We start from the raw sequence: 19,746 nt of genomic DNA on the forward strand, positions 1-19,746 counted from the left end.
TCTGTCTCTAAAACAAACACACAGAGCCCTTCCAAGCACTCTATAATCCCTTTTGAGACCCATTATTCAGTATACTGCTCCGGCATGGAATCCCATATCTAAAGAAACGCAAAATCAAACTTTAAAAAGGTTTAAAAAAATAAGCAACAAGACTGGTTCCTGAGCTAAAGGGACTGAGCTAAAAACAAAGACCGAGGAGTAGCAGGGTAAATATAGTAACGACGTACAAGATACTAAGGGGGATTAATTGACAAAGTAGTTGAAGAAGAATTGTCCAAATTAAGGAACAGTAGCAGAGGACACAACTGGAAACCACAGATGAGTCGCAGGGAGTTTCAGTTCCTTTTCTCCTAAGTTCCTAACTTCTAAGTTCTCCTAAGTTCCTAACTTCTAAGTTCTCCTAAGTTCCTAACTTCTAAGTTCTCCCAAGTTCCACAAAAAACTTAGGAGTCGCCAATGACTGGAAGGGATCAGATAAGGACGGTGAAGAGGCCAATTCGATGCATGCAGTCTTAAATGTCAATATAATAGGAGCAACGAGTGAACTGTGTTATTGCACTGAAATGATGGTCGAAAGGTGAGGCTTAAGACGTAATGGTTGACCCTTCAAGCACAACTAGGTGAGTACACACATACAGTACCCCCCCCCCCCACACACACACACATGGCCGCCCTCCCCCCTACACACACACACACACACACACAAACACACACACACACACACACACACACACACACACACACACACACACACGGCCCAACACAACGACCTCCAGCACATTTACAGCTTCCAAAATACACAATTATATATATATATATATATATATATATATATATATATATATATATATATATATATATATAAATAATTGCGTTTTAAAGAGAGATTAATGGTCGTTGAAGTCATTCTTGAGTGAAACACTGGAATTATTCCCAGAAATTCAAAAGTTATAAATTCATACTAAAAAAATGAGAAGTGACTTCCACAGAATTCATCATTATTTCCAAATCATCGACAAGTCCAATAAAACTGGCGGGATTTTATTCAATAAAGCGAGTGTATTTCTACAAGACGCCCTAGAATCAGATTTTCTATTTTTTTCCTTACTATAATGTCAAACATTAGCACTAATCTCCACAAATTAAAAAAGTCTAACTACCGTCCTTTATCTGTTACAGCCTGTGATGTGTTTATCAGCATGTGAACAACAGCCATCACACTCACTCAACATCCCTTACCTGCTCTGTCTCCCAGGTGTCACCAGAGAGAGAGAGAGAGAGAGAGAGAGAGAGAGAGAGAGAGAGAGAGAGAGAGAGAGAGAGAGAGAGAGAGAGAGAGAGAGAGAGAGAGCGAGAGAGAGAGAGACAGAGCGAGAGACAGAGAGCGAGAGAGAGAGAGAGAGAGAGAGAGAGAGAGAGAGAGAGAGAGAGAGAGAGAGAGAGAGAGAGAGAGAGAGAGAGAGAGAGAGAGAGAGAGAGAGAGAGAGAGAGAGCGAGAGAGAGAGAGCGAGAGCAAGAGACAGAGAGCGAGAGAGACAGACAGAGAGCGAGAGACAGAGAGCCTAGTATAGACAGATCAAAGAATAACAAACAGGACATGTTGATCCAAAAGGAAACATTTTTACATTTTTGGTAATGTATTTCCAGGGAGTGTTGCCGCGGGTCTCCGTGTGTGTGTGGTGGCGCTGCCTCCATCACCGTGGGAGGTGTAGAGGAGCACCAAGATGAAGGAAGAGCACCGCGAGGAACCAAGATAAGCAGCAGGCTGATGAAGGAATAAGTGAAGGACGCGGGACGAGCCTGGAGAAGATTGGAGTAGTGGGAAAAGGAGAGAAGTGGAAGATTGAGGAAGATGAAGGTGAAGAGGAGGAGCAAGAACGAGGCAGCAGGGACCAGCAGAGTCCAGAAGGGACCAGCAGAGACCAACAGAGACCATCAGAGACCAGCAGGGACCAGCAGGGACCAACAGAGACCAGAAGGGACCAGCAGGACCCAGCAGGAACCAGCAGGGACCATGAGGAACCAGCAAGGACCAACAGGGTCCAGCAGGGACCAGCAGGAACCAACAGAGACCAACAGAGACCAGCAGAGACCAACAGAGACCAACAGAGACCAACAGGAACCAACAGAGACCATCAGAGACCAGCAGGGACCAACAGAGACCAGCAGAGACCAACAGAGACCAACAGAGACCAACAGGAACCAACAGAGACCATCAGAGACCAGCAGGGACCAGCAGAGACCAACAGAGACCATCAGAGACCAGCAGGGACCAGCAGGGACCAGCAGGAGACCAGCAGAGACCAGCATGCACCAGCAGGAGACCAGCAGAGACCAGCAGAGACCAGCAAGGGACCAGCAGGGACCAGCATCATCTCCAGGGAAGGCAGCGTAACACAGTAAGGGGGCCAGCTCGTTATTGCTAGGTACTGCTCGGTAATTACGAACGCAAATTGAAGTGATTCTCCTCTTATTTCAGTTGTGCCGCTGGGAGGGAACAGGAGAAAGGCAGGAGGAGGAGGAATAGAAGAGAAATCAGAGAGAAAAAGAGAAAGCGATAGGAGAGGATAGGAAGAAAATGGAAAGGGAGTGAATGGGTTACTCCTCGTTACTCTCAGTTGATTAAAAATCAGAACGCAATGGGAGATAAATGTGGAATAGGTGAGAGGAAATGGGGGAGAGGCGAGGTAGGAGGAAGGTGTGACCAAACCATGACAGAGCTGGTGGGACGCAGGTTCGATACCATTGTAGTGCTACATTTACTTAGCAGTAAGTAGGTACCTGGGAGTTAGACAGCTGCTACGGAGCTGCTTCCTGGTGTGTGTGTGTGTGTGTGTGTGTGTGTGTGTGTGTGTGTGTGTGTGTGTGTGTGTGTGTGTGTGTGTGTGTGTGTGTGTGTGTGTGTGGCTGCTGGACCCCGTTAATACAAATATTAAAGTATTATTAATATAAATATTGGAATATTTCTATCTCTTATGGAGGTTGCAAGGATAAATTATCCTCTCTGGTGCTAGACGCTCAACTAATTCTATATATACACGATCTTAGAGCAAGATCTTAGAGCAAGATCTTAGAGCAAGATCTTAGAGCAAGATCTTAGAGCAAGATCTTAGAGCAAGATCTTAGAGCAAGATCTTAGAGCAAGATCTTGTCACGGGATGTAGGATCTTGTAGCAATACTGAAAGAAATTACTTGGGTCATCTGCTAGACATTTGTCAAGATCTGAAGCCCCTAGCCTACACCTGAAGCCCCCAGCCTACACCTGAAGCCCCCAGCCTACACCTGAAGCCCCAGCCCACACCTGAAGCCCCCAGCCCCACACCTGAAGCCCCAACACGACCTCCGCACTTAGAGAGCTCCACAAACAGTGGAAGTTTTCAAGCCATACCAAACTAAATTTCACAGTCTGGTTCCCTTTCCTCGTTCATCGCTGCCTGGAGGTCCCTACGGCTCTCTCCAAACTTTACCTCAGCCCCTCACTAGCCTCTCACTAGCCCCCCTCAACCCCCCTCACAGCCCCCTCACCCCCACTAGTTATCCTGGCCACATGTAGAGGCCTAGTTCACCTCACGCTTATCCATTATCGCCTTATCATCCTCATGTCTCTCAATATTCCTTTTTTCCTTACCTATCTCACTCACTTTTCCCTTAACTTTTACTCATTTTCCTAAGTGTTTGTTGCCCTTCCCCTTCACTGTTGACCGGTCTTTACCAGCTACGGTACTTGTAGTGAAGTAATGAACCACAACTCATCTTAGAGGCTTTGGATGATTGTGTAGGTGATGGCTATGGTGGCTCTTTTAACCTGATGCATCTATGCACCTGGATAAGGCTCCCTCACCACCCAGAACAGGTGCCCCGGGGGCCAGGTGACTGTGGACCACCTGCCTATAGAGACCTCATTAATATAATGTCGTATAGTGGGAGCCGGTCGGCCGAGCGGACAGCACACTGGACTTGTGATCCTGTGGTCCTGGGTTCGATCCCAGGCGCCGGCGAGAAACAATGGGCAGAGTTTCTTTCACCCTATGCCTCTGTTACCTAGCAGTAAAATAGGTACCTGGGTGTTAGTCAGCTGTCACGGGCTGCTTCCTGGGGGTGGAGGCCAGGTCGAGGACCGGGCCGCGGGGACACTAAAGCCCCGAAATCATCTCAAGATAACCTCAAGATAGTCACTTCAGTTCGTTGACTGATGTGGTTTAGATAACTTTAAAATGATTTCACTATAGGAATAGTGATATAATCATATAATCTTATATAATCTCATATAATCTTACAAGTCAAACGAATATAGTGACAACAAAGATGGTGATGGAGATTGTGGGGGAATTGCTCAAGTTTGATGGTGATTGTTATTAGGTAAGAAAATAATTACAATTCTTGGAAGATAAAACAAAAAATTTTACGATTGTAGCAAAGGAAGAGAGTCGAGGAAAGTGTGTGAAACAATTCTTGAAGAAATGGAAGAACTAGAGAGCAGGGAAGAGGCGGGGGAGGAGGAGGAAGAGGAGAAAATGATGGTGATAAGAGAGGAGAGGCGCAGAGGTTGATGGTGATAGAGAGGAGGGCTGTAGAGGGTGATGGTGATAGGTGTGGCGTCTGATGGCGGTGCTTCAAGAGGGCTCTCAACGCCAGCCAAAGTCATGATGGTGAGAACAAATGACGAACTGATGGTGAAATGATAGTGATGGATGGTCCCTGGCGCCCTCCCTAATTCCCAACACCACCACACTACACACCTGCCAACACACTACAAACCTGCCAACACCCACACACTACACACCTGCCAACACCCACACTACACACCTGCCAACACCCACACACTACACACCTGCCAACACCAGCACACTACACACCGGCCAACACCCACACACTACACACCGGCCAACACCCACACACTACACACCTGCCAACACCCACACTACACACCTCCCAACACCCACACTACACACACCTGCCAACAACCACACTACACACCGGCTAACACTCACACTACACACCGGCCAACACCCACACACTACACACCTGCCAACACCCACACTACACACCGGCCAAAAACCACACTACACACCGGCCAACAACCGCACTACACACCTGCCAACACCCACACTACACACCTGTCAACACCCACACTACACACCTGCACAGCTGCAGGAGGACCAGCGCGGCGACGCCCACAACCCGCCAGCTCACGCCCACCATACTGCCGCCCACACCTGTAGGGAAGAAAAACACCTGTTAGATGCATGCTGTAAAACACCTGTAAGACACCTGTAAGACACCTGTAAGACATCTGTAAGACACACGCTGATACTGAACCAGTATTTACCCAGGTCTCTCCTGAATCTAAACTTATCCAACTTATATCCATAGTTACGTGTTCTATTAAGCTTAGATTCAGGAGAGACCTGGGTAAATACTGGTTCAGTAAGAGGTGATGTCGATTTGTGGAAGCAGTTACTAGGTAAGAGACATAACTTACTTTTGATTGTTTCAAGCGTAGGTTAGACAAACACAAGCCTTATATAACGTCATCCCAAACGGTTCTAACTATTCTAGCCATTGTAAATTAAATTTTTTCAATTCCTCTTCAATCACAAAATAGGAACCTACGTATGGGAGGTTCCTAGTTTCTGGCATTAAATTCGTCTTATTAACTAGGCTGGACACGTTCTAGTGGCCTACGGGCTCACCATAGTCCGTGCTACTTTAAACTTTTTGTTCCAAGTAGCGAATCTTTAACAACAACAACAGCGTTCTAGTGAACTTGTGGGCACTCTGCTGTGTGATGGGAGGGGGGGGGGGGGGGGGGGATGGGATGGGGGGATGGGAGGGGGATGGGATGGGAAGGTATGAGTGAGATATATGGGAGAAGTTCGTCAGCTGGGCAAATGGGCTGGTGATTATCATAGAGAGAACTACGGGCTCACCATAGCCCGTGCTACTTGGAACTTATTGTTCCGGGTAGCGAATCTTTAACAACAACAGCCAATTTATGAATGAGGAGGTCGGCTGTGATGGTGGCTGTGATGGTGGCTGTGATGGTGGCTGTGATGGTGGCTGTGGGGGTTACTGTGGGGGTGGCTGTGTGTGTGTGGGGGAGGGGGGTTACTGTGGGGGTGGGGGTGGCTGTGGGTGTGTGTGTGGGGGAGGGGGGTTACTGTGTGGGGTTGGGGGAAGTGAAGAATAAAGTGTAGAGTGTTGATGATATCAACTCAATCAACAATTCATCAACGCGACTTAAAACATTACCTCGGAACACGATATTAACGTCGACGGTTCTTAGTCTTTGTCTTAACCTACGTTCGGAAGGTGGAACTTAGCTCCTGGCCCCCGGCAGATCTAGCACAGTACATCTGGGTGAGACTACACCTGCCAGTACTAGTGCACCACACCTGCCAGTACCAGAGCGCCACATCTGCCAGTACCAGGGCGCCACACCTGCCAGTACCAGGGCGCCACACCTGCCAGTACCAGGGCGCCACACCTGCCAGTACCAGGGCGCCACACCTGTCAGTACTAGTGCACCACACCTGCCAGTACCAGAGCGCCACATCTGCCAGTACCAGGGCGCTACACCTGCCAGTACCAGGGCGCCACACCTGTCAGTACTAGTGCACCACACCTGCCAGTACCAGAGCGCCACACCTGCCAGTACCAGGGCGCCACACCTGCCAGTACCAGGGCGCCACACCTGTCAGTACTAGTGCACCACACCTGCCAGTACCAGGGCGCTACAAGAGAATATAGAAGATTAAGAATGATTAGTAGGAGGTCGAAAGACGAAGAACAGGATGAGCAGGGATTATGGATGATGATAGAGAGAGAGAGAGAGAGAGAGAGAGAGAGAGAGAGAGAGAGAGAGAGAGAGAGAGAGAGAGAGAGAGAGAGAGAGAGAGAGAGAGAGAGAGAGAGAGAAAAGAGCACCAGCATGCATAACGTCGCCTGCCACACCATCTACTTCACCTTTAAGAATGTGTAAAACGTTATTCAAAGCAATTTATATCACCCCCCAGAAACTCTTTTAGTGTGCCCGACACTTCCCTTGATAAATGTGTACTAAACATTGGGGTGATTTGTGCATGCGTACACTCACACACACACCTCCCCCCCCCACACACACACACCTCCCCCCCCACACACAATTGCTATGCGACGCAAGCACTAAAGCCTCTATTGTTTTAAGCAAGTTTTGGAAGTAATTAATCTGAGCTGTGTAGGAAAGTGGTGGAGGTGGGGTAGGGGGGGGGGGGAGCAAGTAGTGGTGGGCCACACTTCTTTCAAACATATATTACAATAGTTAGAAACTGTAATTACAAGTGCAAAAGTTTTGTCTTTGGTCTCCTTCCCTCTCTCTCTCTCTCTCTCTCTCTCTCTCTCTCTCTCTCTCTCTCTCTCTCTCTCTCTCTCTCTCACTCTCTCTGCCTCCCTCCCTCTCTCTCCCTCCCCTCTCTCTCTCTCTCCCTCCCCTCTCTCTCTCTTTCTCTCTCCCCCTCTCTCGTTCTCTCTCTCTTTCGATAAAAAAAATACACAACAAATTAGAATTTAATTTGCATGCCTCGTACTGAATGACGAGTTATCACACAATTTTTGGGTTTTCCAAGCAATTAAAATGTGCAATTAAACAAATCTGGCCGAGCCGTCTGTTCAGCGATATAAACTATATATTGTGTATGTTTTGAAACCTCTAGTTACTTACTGTTACTGGTTTAAAGGGTCGGAAGCCGGGACAATTATTTATGTCAACAATGATCAAACAATCTCGGGGAGTTGTTCGTCATTGTAAGGCTGAGGAGCAACGTTACATGGCTATGTTATCATTGTTATTATTCTCCTGTTTCTGCTACGGGCTCACCATAGCCCGTGCTACTTGGAACTTTGTTCCGGGTAGCGAATCTTTAACAACAAGAACAACAACCTGTTTCTGTTATGTTAGTAACACTTTCCACCTGAGCCGTCTACGGAAGCTGTTGTAATTAAGACGGCAGGACGAAGTACAAGATGCAGAGGTTCTTGCTGGCGTGGCAAGCCTCCACATCACGCCTTGCAAGACGTGTTGCAGACAGGATGAACCATCTCGTGTCCGTTCCCGATGTGCCACTACCCAAGAAGGTGTTCTACGGTGAGCTACAGCTCTGAAAACGTTCTATTGGAGGGCAAAATAAAGAGATTTAAGAACACCTTCAATACGCCTTCCCCAAGAACTACCGGACTGACTCTTAAAAGTCAGACAGCATCGCGGATAATGTCTCTGCCAGGCGGGGATAAGTTCCTACTGACGTAGCAGCCTATGAATAAGAGAGACAAAATGATGATGCGGAAAAATAGGTCTCCTGGTAAGCCCAGGGCTGACAGCTGCCACTGTCATCAGCCCACACTTCCATAGCCTCTCTACAACCCGAAATTCCGGGCTTTGACTGGACTAATCACCCCCAATCCAAACCCATTCTGAGAGAAACTGGTGACACCGAGTTATTTCATCGCCTTGATGGATAATAATAATATTATTTGTCGTAAAAGTCTACGGATCTACGCTGCTATATTTCACTATATCGCCTCCACCTCCCCTCTCTATGGGCCTCTCTATGGGCCTCTCTATGGGCCTCTCTATGGACCTCTATATGGGTCTCTCCATACTTGTTCTTCCTCAGACATGGCCCCCTACCTTCCCCTTACACGGGCTCAGCCCTCTCCTCCCCCCTCACACGGGCTTAGCCCTCTCCCCTTAACACGGGCTTAGCCATTATCTTCCCTTTCTTCGAATCCCCCCTTTCATCTTTTTTCCCTCAGGGTCACTTTTTTTTTCTCCCTTTGGGGCCACTGCTTCCCTTGCCTCCCTTGAGGGGGGGGGGAGGGGAGCAGCAGCACCGCTTGCTGCTGTTCCCTGTGTAAGAGTAAGCCATGGCTGAGTGGCTGCGTGTTCCTCGACTCAGCGACCCGCGATCGATCCCCGGTACTGTTCTATGCTTTCCTGCTTTCCTCTCATATTATGAACAAGAACAGCAGTAGCAGCATGAGCGAGAACAGAAGAACTGAATATGAACAGTATCAGAATAATGAACACAGCAGCATTAGCTGTATGAAGAACAGCATGAACAATAACAGCAGTATGAACAGCATCAGTAGCTGTATGACATCAGTATGAACAGCAGGCGCATCAGTATGAATAACGGAGGCAGAGGTATGAACAGCAGCAGTAGTATGAACAACAGCATTGTGATGAACAGGAGAAATATGACCACCAACAGCCGTAAGAATGTGAACAGCAGCAGCAGCAACAACAGCAAGAACCAACTCTCACGCACTAGTTCATATGAACGTACACACACGCACACGCGTGCACCCACCAAACACACATACAAACAGCTATGCACACAAACATATACACAAATACCCGCCAGTTCCTTTGCTTGTCTCTCTCTCTCTCTCTCTCTCTCTCTCTCTCTCTCTCTCTCTCTCTCTCCATCGATCTCCACCATTTTCCGTTCCAGACCATCTCCTGTCCTACTCTCTTTCCCGCCTGCTGTAGGCAGGCATCTACCTCTCACACTCTCCTTACTCTCCACTTTCTCTTACTAATATATCCGTGTACCTGCCTTCCTTTCCCTCCTCTCTCTCTCTGCTGACATACTCCTCCCTCAACCGTTATACTTTGCCTATACTTCTTGCCTCTTATAAGTGGAAGACAACGGACATAGTGACATATCTAACAAGAACAAATATTGTCCTTGTCAGGGTCGTCATAGAGATTGGTGTCTGTCTGGCCATCATGAAAATAAGACATTAGCCAAGGATGAAATAAGGTCCACGCCAAAGATTATACCCAATCCATTCCTCCCAATGGGACAAATGAGATCGACGGAGCGGGCTACGAAACGTTAGCTGGAGCTTCGTTTGGTTAAGATGCCGTTAGCGGCCCCTCATGACGAAGGAACCAGAGGCATAGGAAGCCCCGCGGAAAGTGACAATATGGGTCGGCACTTCGCAGTGCCTAGGATCAAATAAGAAATTTCAGGTTGGAAAATAAGTAATTCTCCAGAAGGATGTGATAAAGGAAGGTTGATTTTCTGATCCAAACAGAAGGCTCATGGAAAGGAAATTGAATAGAGAGCTTATACATTCTCCAGTTCGACACCCCCAAGAGATAACCACATTATATATCATCCCCCAGAGTATCAGCCCCCAGGGTATCATCCTCTAGGGTATCATCCCACAGGGTATCATCCTCCAGAGTATCATCCTCCAGGGTATCATCCTCCAGGGTAGCTGCTCCAGGGTATAAGATGAGATAACAGCAACAGATAACAAGTTCCGGAAACGTATCAGAGGTTGGCCTATTGGCCCATATGAGGCAGCTCCTATTGATATCCACCCAATGATAAAGCATGTTAGAAAACTACCACTACAACGTATGGTTTGATAATTCCTTAGGAGCTGATAGCGCACGGTGGAACTGTGGAAGTCTACGGTCTCAGCCCGCCACATTTCACTACTAAAGACTGACTTGCACGTAGGAGTATTTCGAGGTCGATTGAATAGCCTGGAGAGAAAGATAAATTAATAAGTTTTAAGCAGTTAGCCAATGTACAATGACCTCATTAGGGATCGATTGTCTAACAGTTAATTCAAATTACAAGTCTGCGATTTTAGACAATAAATTCAATTTGCAGTAATCCAGGATAACACCACATATCCTCCAGTGATAACACTATGTATCGCCCAGGATAGCAGCTTACCCCCCCGAGATAACACCATATATCCCCAGGATAACACACGTATCCCCCCCCCCAGGAGCGCAAGATACATGGTGCAGGACACACAGAGACACACATGGCTAACTAGATTGCTCCAAGATTCAATTCACGTCAACATTCGTTGCTTTTCTCTCTCTCTTATTCCGTCTCCCCTCTTCCCCCTCACCTCTCCTCCTCTCCCTTTTACCATTTCTCTCACTCCTCTCCCTCTCATGTCTCCTCTCTCCCACCTCTCACCCTCTCTCAGGTCGAGCCATCAGCCATTAATTTCCTAGTTAGTCACCATAATGAGCCGAGTGCCGCTGGTGAGGGAGCACGGGAAGTGGAGGAATGAAGAGAGGGAGTAGAATGAGGGAGCAAAATGGGGAGAAAGAGGAATAGAATAAGAGAAGAATGCGGAATGAGAGAGTAAGTTGAGAGAGAGAGAGTAGAATGAGAGAGTAGAATGAGGGAGTAAATTGAGAAAGAGTAGAATGAGGGAAGAATAAGAACGAGGGAAGAATCAGAATAAGGGAAGGATCAGAATGAGGGAAGAATCAGAATAAGGGGAAGGATCAGAATGAGGGAAGGATCAGAATGAGGGAATAGCATAGGGAAAGAATAATGAGGGAGGCAGAAGAATTAGGAAAACATTAGGAATTAGAATGGAGTAGAATGAGAGGAGTATAATAAGCAAAGGAGAAAGTAGAATGACGAATATAGAAATGGAGGGACATGAACAAAAGGAAGGAACAAAGGTGGTTCAGAGAACAAACATATAACACATCAGCATATGAACATCAAAAGTTCAGCATTAACCACGTGTGTGTCAAGAACAAATCTTCAAAACTAAAAACTTCCTACACAACAAATCTCTAGCACAATTTTTATTATATAGAAACTCCAAAAAAAAAAGTCTCGGGTGAAATTAAGTTCGACGAAAAATCTATATGAAACCCCCTTGACCTCATTTTCTTCCCCTTTCCAATACTATTGTCAAACTGCGGAAGTTAAAAGCATTATTTCAGACACCTGAAAAGTTCCATATGAATTAGATCAAGTCAAAAATTCTATAGAAAGAACAGTCTATAGGAGCGCACCACAAATTAAATATGTCTCCAATTCACTCAATGGTTGTGGTACAGCCTGTGTCAAAGCTGTGTCTAGGGGAAGCTGTATCACGGCTGTGTCTAGGGGAAGCTGTGTCAAGGCTGTGCCTGGGTGAAGCTGTGTCAAGGCTGTGTCTAAATGAAGCTGTGTCAAGGCTGTGTCTAGCTGAAGCTGTGTCAAGGCTGTGTCTAGCTGAAGCTGTGTCAAGGCTGTGCCTAGCTGAAGCTGTGTCAAGGCTGTGCCTAGGGAAAGAGATAACACACAAGTCCGACAGCGTCAAAAATAATAGGAGAGAGAGAGAGACAGAGAGCGAGAGAGAGAGAGACAGAGAGAGAGAGAGAGAGAGAGAGAGAGAGAGAGAGAGAGAGAGAGAGAGAGAGAGAGAGAGAGAGAGAGAGGGGGGGGGAGAGAGAGAGAGAGAGAGAGAGAGAGAGAGAGAGAGAGAGAGAGAGAGAGAGAGAGAGAGAGAGAGAGAGAGAGAGAGAGAGAGAGAGAGAGAGAGAGACAGAGAGAGAGAGAGAGAGAGAGAGAGAGAGAGAGAGAGGAGAGAGAGAGAGAGAGAGAGAGAGAGAGAGAGAGAGAGAGAGAGAGAGAGAGAGAGAGAGAAAGAGAGAAACAGAGAGAGAGAGAGAGAGAGAGAGAGAGAGAGAGAGAGAGAGAGAGAGAGAGAGAGAGAGAGAGAGAGAGAGAGAGAGAGAGAGAGAGAGAGAGAGAGAGAAAAGCAAAGACAAAGATGAATGAGAACAGAGAGGAAGAGAGAGGTGGCATGCAGGGAAGGCCAACCCACAACAGTATTTATGAGTAACGGTGATGGTAGTGGGAGTGGCTAGAGAAGACAGGAAAGAGACACACCAAGTAATGTTTCTGACCAGAGAGGGATGCTAAAGGCGGGAGACAGACACACGGAGATAACCAGGAGAGCCGTGGAGGGTGATAAAGGTCAGAACTACGAAGGAGAAGGAAAAGACAGGTGAGAGAAAGGCACGTATACATGGAACGAGGTATACATAATGTAGAATTGTGTGAAGGGTGGTGGATAGAGGAATGAGGGAGAGAGAGAGAGGGGGAGCCTTCCTTACTCTGTCTAAGCATCCCTCACCCTGTCCCAGCATCCCTCACCCCTGTCCCAGCATCACTAGGGTGCTGCTCCTGTCATCTCAGCCTCGTAGGGTAATTACACCAACGAAATTAACGCGCGTTGATTGGCTAGCCAGCTGTTACGTCACGGGTACGTCATATAAGGGGCGTGGGGTCAGTGTTTCCTAAAAAAAAAATCTTGCAATAAAGTTATGCAATAAAAGTTTCTTCAATTGCTCTTAAGAGTCGTGTCCTCTGAGCCTAAACTGCAGAAAAACCACGAATGAAAGTTTTCAAACTCAAGCCAGATTAATTTTTCACACATGTAGTCTAACATTCTCGTTTTCCTTCCTTCATTATAAATCTTAAAAAGTTTTTGGAAAATACGAAAACGAAAATGACATTTTCATTACAAGGTTATGCCTGAGTAACAACCTGTTAATTATAATGAATCAAGGCTTTTATTTGTTTTACTTAAGAGTTTGTTCAGTAAAGTACACATAGACTTGTAAACAGACCTCTCGTAAGTATTAAAATAAGGTGAGATAAGAGTGCAATATAAGCCATCGTTGCAAGATGTTCATAAATGTCAAATGAGCATTTAAATACACACGACTCACTCACATAAATACACACGACTCACTCACATAAATACACACACGACTCACATAAATACACACACGACTCACTCACATAAATACACACGAGTCACTCACATAAATACACACACGACTCACTCACATCAATACACACGACTCACTCACATAAATACACACGACTCACTCACATAAGTACACACACACATGACTCACAAATGCCCGCGTTTGAACTTTAGTTTGATATTACTTTCTCCTGTTCGACTCACCTGTCTAAATGCCTCATCAACCTACCACAAATGCAGTTAAAAGCCGTCAGAACCAAAACATCTAACCTATCATAAACCTAACAGTACACAAATGAACAAATCCACAAGGGCCGTGACGAGGATTCGAACCTGCGTCCGGGAGCATCCCAGACACTGCCTTAATCGACTGAGCTACGACAGGGTAAAAGGGTTGAAACCGAAGTTCTACTGAACTTACTGGATCGAATCCTCGTCACGGCCCTTGTGGATTTGTTCATTTGATGCATCACGTTAGTGTGATCTCTGTGTGTGCTAACAGTACACAGTTTTAATACACGTAAACATTTATAAATTAGAATTGCTTATTACACAACAGGTGACGAACGGGTCTAGGAATGCTGACAGCTTGGCTGAGCCTTACAGATGTCTCACAGGTTCCTCTGACGAGCGTCAGGCATAAGCCAGACAGGTTCAACTGAACCACAGGAATTTCACCTTTAAAGTTCATCGTTGGGAATACAAAAAATGAAGCAGGAGAAAGTTGAGAAATAGTGGAAAAGGGTAAAGCAGGAAACGAAGCCAGGAGTGGAAGTTGGGCTCAGTCAGCGTTGAGCTCTACATTGGAATTCAATGAAAAAGTGTGTTGGTGGAGGCTGCACCTGTCCTGATGTGTGAGTTGCCTTCCTTGGGGAGATATCTTCCAGGTTTGTAAAGGTGCCAGCTACTTTCCTGGCGAGTGCCATCGGGATGGGGAGGGAGGGAGGGAGAGGAACAGAGGGAGAGGGAAAGGGGGATTGGAGGAAGGGGGATTTTGGATTGGAGGGAGGGACATCTGTACGGCTCATCCGGTTCTCAAGCTTACAGTCATGGCTTATTGTTATATTGGTGTTCACTGTGGACATTTCCTCAGACACTGTGGGAGGTGGTAAGTCCAATCGAGGATAAGGTGGACAAGTGAATATGTAGACACTGACTCTATAGTGTCTATACATTCTCAGCAGTGAATAGTCCTTCACTTTGCTGTAGTCCCTCACACTTTGCTGAAATCCCTCACACTTTGCTGTAGTCCCTCACACTTTGCTGTAGTCCCTCACACTTTGCTGTAGTCCCTCACACTTTGCTGTAGTCCCTCACACTTTGCTGAAGTCCCTCACACTTTGCTGTAGTCCCTCACACTTTGCTGTAGCCCCCTTCACTGTAATCTCTCTTCTTTCTCACTGTGTTTCTTGGCTGTGTTGGCGGGAATAGTGAAGGTGGGAGTATAGTCGTATCTTCAAAGTTATGATAGACCCTGCGGGTTTAAGCCTTATAAATGAGCATATTAAAGCCGGGGAATTTATACACACCAATGTTTCTGACTATTGCTCAGCCTCACACCTGTTAATTATACACCTGTCTCTACTCTACTGACGTGCCACCACAGGTGTCTATATATATCAAACAAAACACTAAATTTATGCCGATGTTTTAACATTCACTGCAGCATATTTACCCTTGCTAATCCTGCCTCGAGCACACACACACACACACACACACACACACACACACACACACACACACACACACACACACACACACACACACACACGGGACCAAAGAGCCAAAGCTCAACCCCCGCAAGCACAAATAGGTGAGTACACACACACACACACACACACACACACACGGGACCAAAGAGCCAGAGCTCAACCCCAGCAAGCACAACTAGGTGAGTAGAACTAGGCGAGTAGACACAATACAAAACAGTTGAGTAGACGTGAGAATAATTACACAGGGTACCACAATAGAACAATGAAACAGAGGTAGAGTGCTTTTGTCCCCGTGGGACCTGGTCACCACGCTGAATAAAATGGCAGGAACAGCCCAGTGACCCCAGAGGACCCCCTGACGTCACAAGAGGTCACGTGACGTCACTAGAGGTCACGTGACGTCACTAGAGGTCACGTGACGTCACTAGAGGTCACGTGACGTCACTAGAGGTCACGTGACGTCACTAGAGGTCACGTGATGCCATTAGAGGCCACGTGACGTCACTAGAGGTCACGTGACGTCACTAGAGGTCACGTGACGTCACTAGAGGTCACGTGACGTCACAACAGAGGTCACGTGACGTCACAACAGAGGTCACATGACGTCACTAGAGGTAACGTGACGTCACAAGAGGTCACGTGACGTCACTAGAGGCAAACTAATCTGTTAGTTGTCTAACAACACTAACAATTTGTCAAAAGTTGTCAGTCTCTAAGATGCAGAGAGAGAGAACACTAAGAAAGTCTAATCATATGTCTGTATTCGAATGAGTAGATTTATCTATCGCCCCATTTACTTAGATAGATAGAGCCGGAGTAGATATTACATAAATGCCTAACATGTTACACACATGACATGTAGCGCAGTGGTCAGCGCGGTCGGCTTACACCCGAAACGTCTTGGATTAGATTCTCAGACATATCAAGATATTACTGGATGTCTCCATATTCTTGATGTCTCAGTCCTTGTCTCTGGGGGGGGGGACCTTGATAAGCAGGCTTCCTGTCCATAATAACGAGATTATGACACCTGTCACAGGTATATGTGAAATTATACACAATTTGTGTATCTCTCTCTTCTGTCTTCGCCTATAGACAGGGACACATAGGGACAGTTTTAATGAACTCAGAGAAAACTAAATATGTCCTTAAAATACATCAATATATATTAAAATATTTGTATACACATATCAGTGTATTCCAAAATCTCACTAGACTATTGTATATGCTGAATAAGTTAAAAAAGGTGTGAATTGTGATATTATCTGTATTCATTAATGCTGTATATGTAGAGAGTGGCTACTGTATCCACCATAAAGTGGATACAGTGGCCATTGTATCCACCTACCCACTACCACACACCACAGTGGGTTGGTGGATACCCACTGCCACTACACACACTTTTGAGGGGTACTAAGTCCCCCAAGCTGCTCCAAACTTGAAGAGTACCACATCTGTCCCACACCTGTCCCAAGCTTGTCACGCATCTCCCCCCCCTCCCCCCTCTCTCTCTCATTCCCTCTCATTCCCTCTCATCCTTATCTCTCCCCTCACCCCCTCTTCCTCTCCTCACAAAAAACACCTTTGTAATGTCTGCGGAATCTTTAATATCCTGAATGACGTTAATGAAAATTTTTTAACATCCCTTGGCCAGTGTTTTTATTTGTAAATTTTCCAAAAGATTGACCAGGTGTGTTGGGAGTTTCTTGTGTGTTTTGCAGTTGAATTACTGAAAATTACAGACCACATGTGTGTTTGTTTAACGTTTGGTGTGTTGAGTTTATTTCCATGTTTGATTTCTTTTATTCTTTCTGCTGGTTTGACTGTGTTTGTCGTTTCACTGTGGCTATTGTTTTGATTTTGATCCACGTGCCTGTTTAGTCTAGCACCCCGCCCCCTCCCACACCCGGGGTCGTCAGGGGCGATGCACGGACACACCGTAAGCTTTTTGGCGGCTCCCCTAAAAAGGGAACTATCAGGGGGAAAGCGTCAAGCCATTACGACTATATAGCATTGGGAAGGGGGTCAGGATAAGGATTTGGGATGGGACGGGGAGGGAAAGGAATGGTGCCCAACCACTTGGTGGACAGTCGGGGATTGAACGTCGACCTGTATGAAGCGAGACCGTCACTCTACCGCCCACCCCAAGTGGTTGGACGGTTCCCCCTAAGAGACGGCAGAAACTTAAATCAGGAATACACGGAACAAGGGCTAAGAATACTGACAAGACCTAACTTTCTTGACATAGTGAAGGGGGGGAGGGGAGGAGTCTTACTAGCGTATCGTAACAAGCGGAGAACTTCAACAACCAGGGCTGGCACCCGTACAAATTACGTAATGACCCAATGACCTGCTAAAACAAATCGAGTCCTAATTGTCGATGTCAAATATGTGAATTAGATCACCTATGCTTCTCAAAGATGCTTGATTTAAACGGCCTGCAGATTTGGTCCGAGAAATGGCTACTGGATTCCAACACTAGCAAGTGTAAGGTGATGAAACTGGCAACAGGTGCCAGGAGACCACTAGGGCGGTGCACTATGAAGGGAACATTTAGGTAACCACTAGAGAGAGAGGTCTGAGAGTGGACGAACACCACAGCTAACTCCTGAAGCACACACATAAACGCGATAACATCAGCAGACATATTGCACACAGGCCAAAGTCTCGACTTTATTTGGGAACTTAAATAAGAAAGGATTTAGATAATTGTACTCCGCATACGTGAGGCTAATACTAGAGTTTACCTCAACATCTTAAACCCCCCTTCCCTTTCTCTCTCTCTCTCTGTCTCTCTCTCTCTCTCTCTCTCTCTGTCTGTCTCTCTCTCTCTCTCTCTCTCTCTCTCTCTCTCTCTCTCTCTCTCCCTCTCTCTCTCCGTCTCTCTCTCTCTCTCTCTCCTTCTCTCCCTCTCTCTCCCTCCCTCTCTCATAAAAACACACGAGAAAACTTAAAAGGATTGCAACGAGACTCGTCCAAGAATAATGATGAATTGGGTATGAAGACTTGAAAGAGCGCGGGACATGACGTTGCTAGAAGGGTGAGAAAGGAGACATGAGAGAGACGTAGAAAATACTCAAGAAGATTGACAGTGTAAAAACAGTAAATGTCCACACTGGATACCAAAATAACAAGGCATGAATGTAAGTTTGAGAACCACATAAACCGTACATATATTGGATTGATGTTTGTCATATTAGAGAAAAGGAATGAACTCAGGCAAATTGTAGACACGAATTAGTTGTATATTTTAAAATATATTTGATGGAAAATCATGCCAGGAGTCATTGCATTAGACGACCGGCGGATGGAAAGGCGGAGTCCAAGAACTGAAGCTCAACCCTACAGGTACAGGTAGGCGAGTATAGAGTTTATATCTCTCTCTGTCAATGTATTTTCTCACTGACTTACTCCTGGTCTAAATATTTCTGCCTTTATCAAGTCATTTCCAACTTGGAATTTCCATTTCATTCCGGTCAAGTGAAAAAGACTCCACCGGTGTTGCTCGCCGCTGGGAATATCCTGCCCAGCAGCAGCCGAGAATTAGCATGCGTGACCCGGGTTCGAGCCCCCGTGCAACTGTAATGAGCAACATTCACCCAATAAAATTCTGCCGTGAACTCAAAGAATTTTTTAATACATTCTCTCGTACAATATTAAAATTCCTGATGTAGTTTGGAACCCCGTAAATTTTAATTATCTTCTGGCGTTTGTTGATATTGTATTTCAACTAATACAACGATGTATTTTTTTGGCCTACTCCCCTGACCGTGCGCAAAATGTATCGTCATTCAAGTTTATTTATCATAAGTCTTGCAATCTAAATTAATTTTCTGGACGTTTGGTGCAATTTGACTAATTATTGCACGCGGGAAGAAATTTAATAATCCCTGAAAATCCAGACCGGTGCCATGGATATAATTTACGGCAGTTAGGTCCTCCTCTGGTTCAGGCTCGGGGGACCCGGCTCTTGACGGTGGCTGAGCTGTGCCTGAACCAGAGTCGTAGTCTCACAGTCGCTCTGTACCTGCACGGTAGTTACGGTGCCCAATATGTTCTTGTGAGAGTGGGGGGAGGGGGAGGAGGGGAGGGGCAAACAATGAACCATTCATCCATCCATCAAACTGAGTCATTGAAGAAGTTATTCAAACAAATGTCAGATGTACAAGTCGACAAGCCAGCCATACAGCCAACTAGTCAGCCATACAGCCAAGTCTGCCTTGTCTGTGTCTGTCTGTCAACCAATCAGCGAACACATCAGACAGCTAACCACACAGCCAGTCAAACAACACGTCATTAAACCAACCAATTAGCAAGCCAGCTGCTTACACGTGAACCATCCGGCCAATCACCCAACCAGCAGGTCATCCGTAGGGGGAAGGAGGAGGGGCAGCCAGCCAATGAGAGAGCTGGGTGAACCAGCCAATTGTTCACAGCCTACCTGGTGACGCT

At 46.3% G+C, this 19,746-nt stretch overlaps 1 protein-coding gene across 2 annotated transcripts in view; it reads right to left on the reverse strand.

Moving 5' to 3' along the window:
* The window catches only part of LOC123757201 (glutamate-gated chloride channel), a 163,421-nt gene that overhangs the window by 55,292 nt on the left and 88,383 nt on the right, over window positions 1–19,746 (reverse strand). For both annotated transcript variants that reach the window (XM_069323635.1, XM_069323636.1), the window contains exon 2: window positions 5,142–5,217. In XM_069323635.1, the coding sequence (XP_069179736.1) occupies window positions 5,142–5,203 (62 nt within the window). In that variant the 5' untranslated portion in view covers window positions 5,204–5,217. The remainder of the gene's footprint in view (window positions 1–5,141; window positions 5,218–19,746) is intronic.

This window comes from Procambarus clarkii, chromosome 13 (genome assembly GCF_040958095.1).
Source record: "Procambarus clarkii isolate CNS0578487 chromosome 13, FALCON_Pclarkii_2.0, whole genome shotgun sequence".
NCBI classification, from domain to species: domain Eukaryota; kingdom Metazoa; phylum Arthropoda; class Malacostraca; order Decapoda; family Cambaridae; genus Procambarus; species Procambarus clarkii.